General features: G+C 58.3%; 1 protein-coding gene across 1 annotated transcript in view; it reads right to left on the bottom strand.

Moving 5' to 3' along the window:
* The window catches only part of EMH_0025190 (actin-like protein 3b, putative), a gene marked incomplete at both ends in the record, with an annotated part of 1,757 nt that extends 1,231 nt beyond the window's left edge, over window positions 1–526 (bottom strand). Inside the window, 2 exon segments of the mRNA XM_013502414.1 lie at window positions 3–405; window positions 409–526. Coding sequence (XP_013357868.1) covers window positions 3–405; window positions 409–526 — 521 coding nt within the window.
* Window positions 527–540: the final 14 nt, after the last annotated feature.

The following is a 540-nucleotide window of genomic DNA, read 5'->3' as shown; positions in this document are numbered from 1 at the left end:
AGGCGTCAGCGCACCTGTCTATACACTCCAGCACCCCAGCAGTGGTTGCTGCTGCTGCTGCTGCTGCTGCTGCAGCAGCTTCCTGCTGCTGCTGCTGCTGTTGCTGGTGTTGGGCAGCTGTTACAATTCCCGCTGCTGCTGCTGCTGCTGTTGAGGAAGAAGAAGAGTATAACTCCTGCAGCAGCAAGCTGCGGTGCTGCTGCCGCAGCGCAGCAGAAAAAAACAACTCAGGCACTGTCGTTTCTATGGCTGTACAGACAGAGGGGGGCAGCGGGGTTCCATCAGGCAGCACATAAGGTTCTGCTGCTGCTGCTGCTGCTGCTGTTGCTGTTGCTGCTGTTCCTACTCCATCCACCTGCTTTTGTCCGTCACCGCTGCTGCTGCTGCTGCTGCTGCTGCTGCTGCNGCTGTCGCTGCTGCTGCTGCCCATGAGCAGCAGCAGCGGATTCCCCGTGAATCGCAGCATTACCAGCAGCTTGCTGCTGCTGCTGCTGCTGCTGCTGCTGCTGCTTTGGTATAACAGCATAACCAGGTGTGATA

Source organism: Eimeria mitis, genomic scaffold (genome assembly GCF_000499745.2).
Source record: "Eimeria mitis Houghton genomic scaffold, Emh_scaff911, whole genome shotgun sequence".
NCBI lineage: Eukaryota > Apicomplexa > Conoidasida > Eucoccidiorida > Eimeriidae > Eimeria > Eimeria mitis.
Note: the sequence above shows the minus strand (reverse complement) of the source record. Positions and strands in the feature narration are given on the sequence as shown.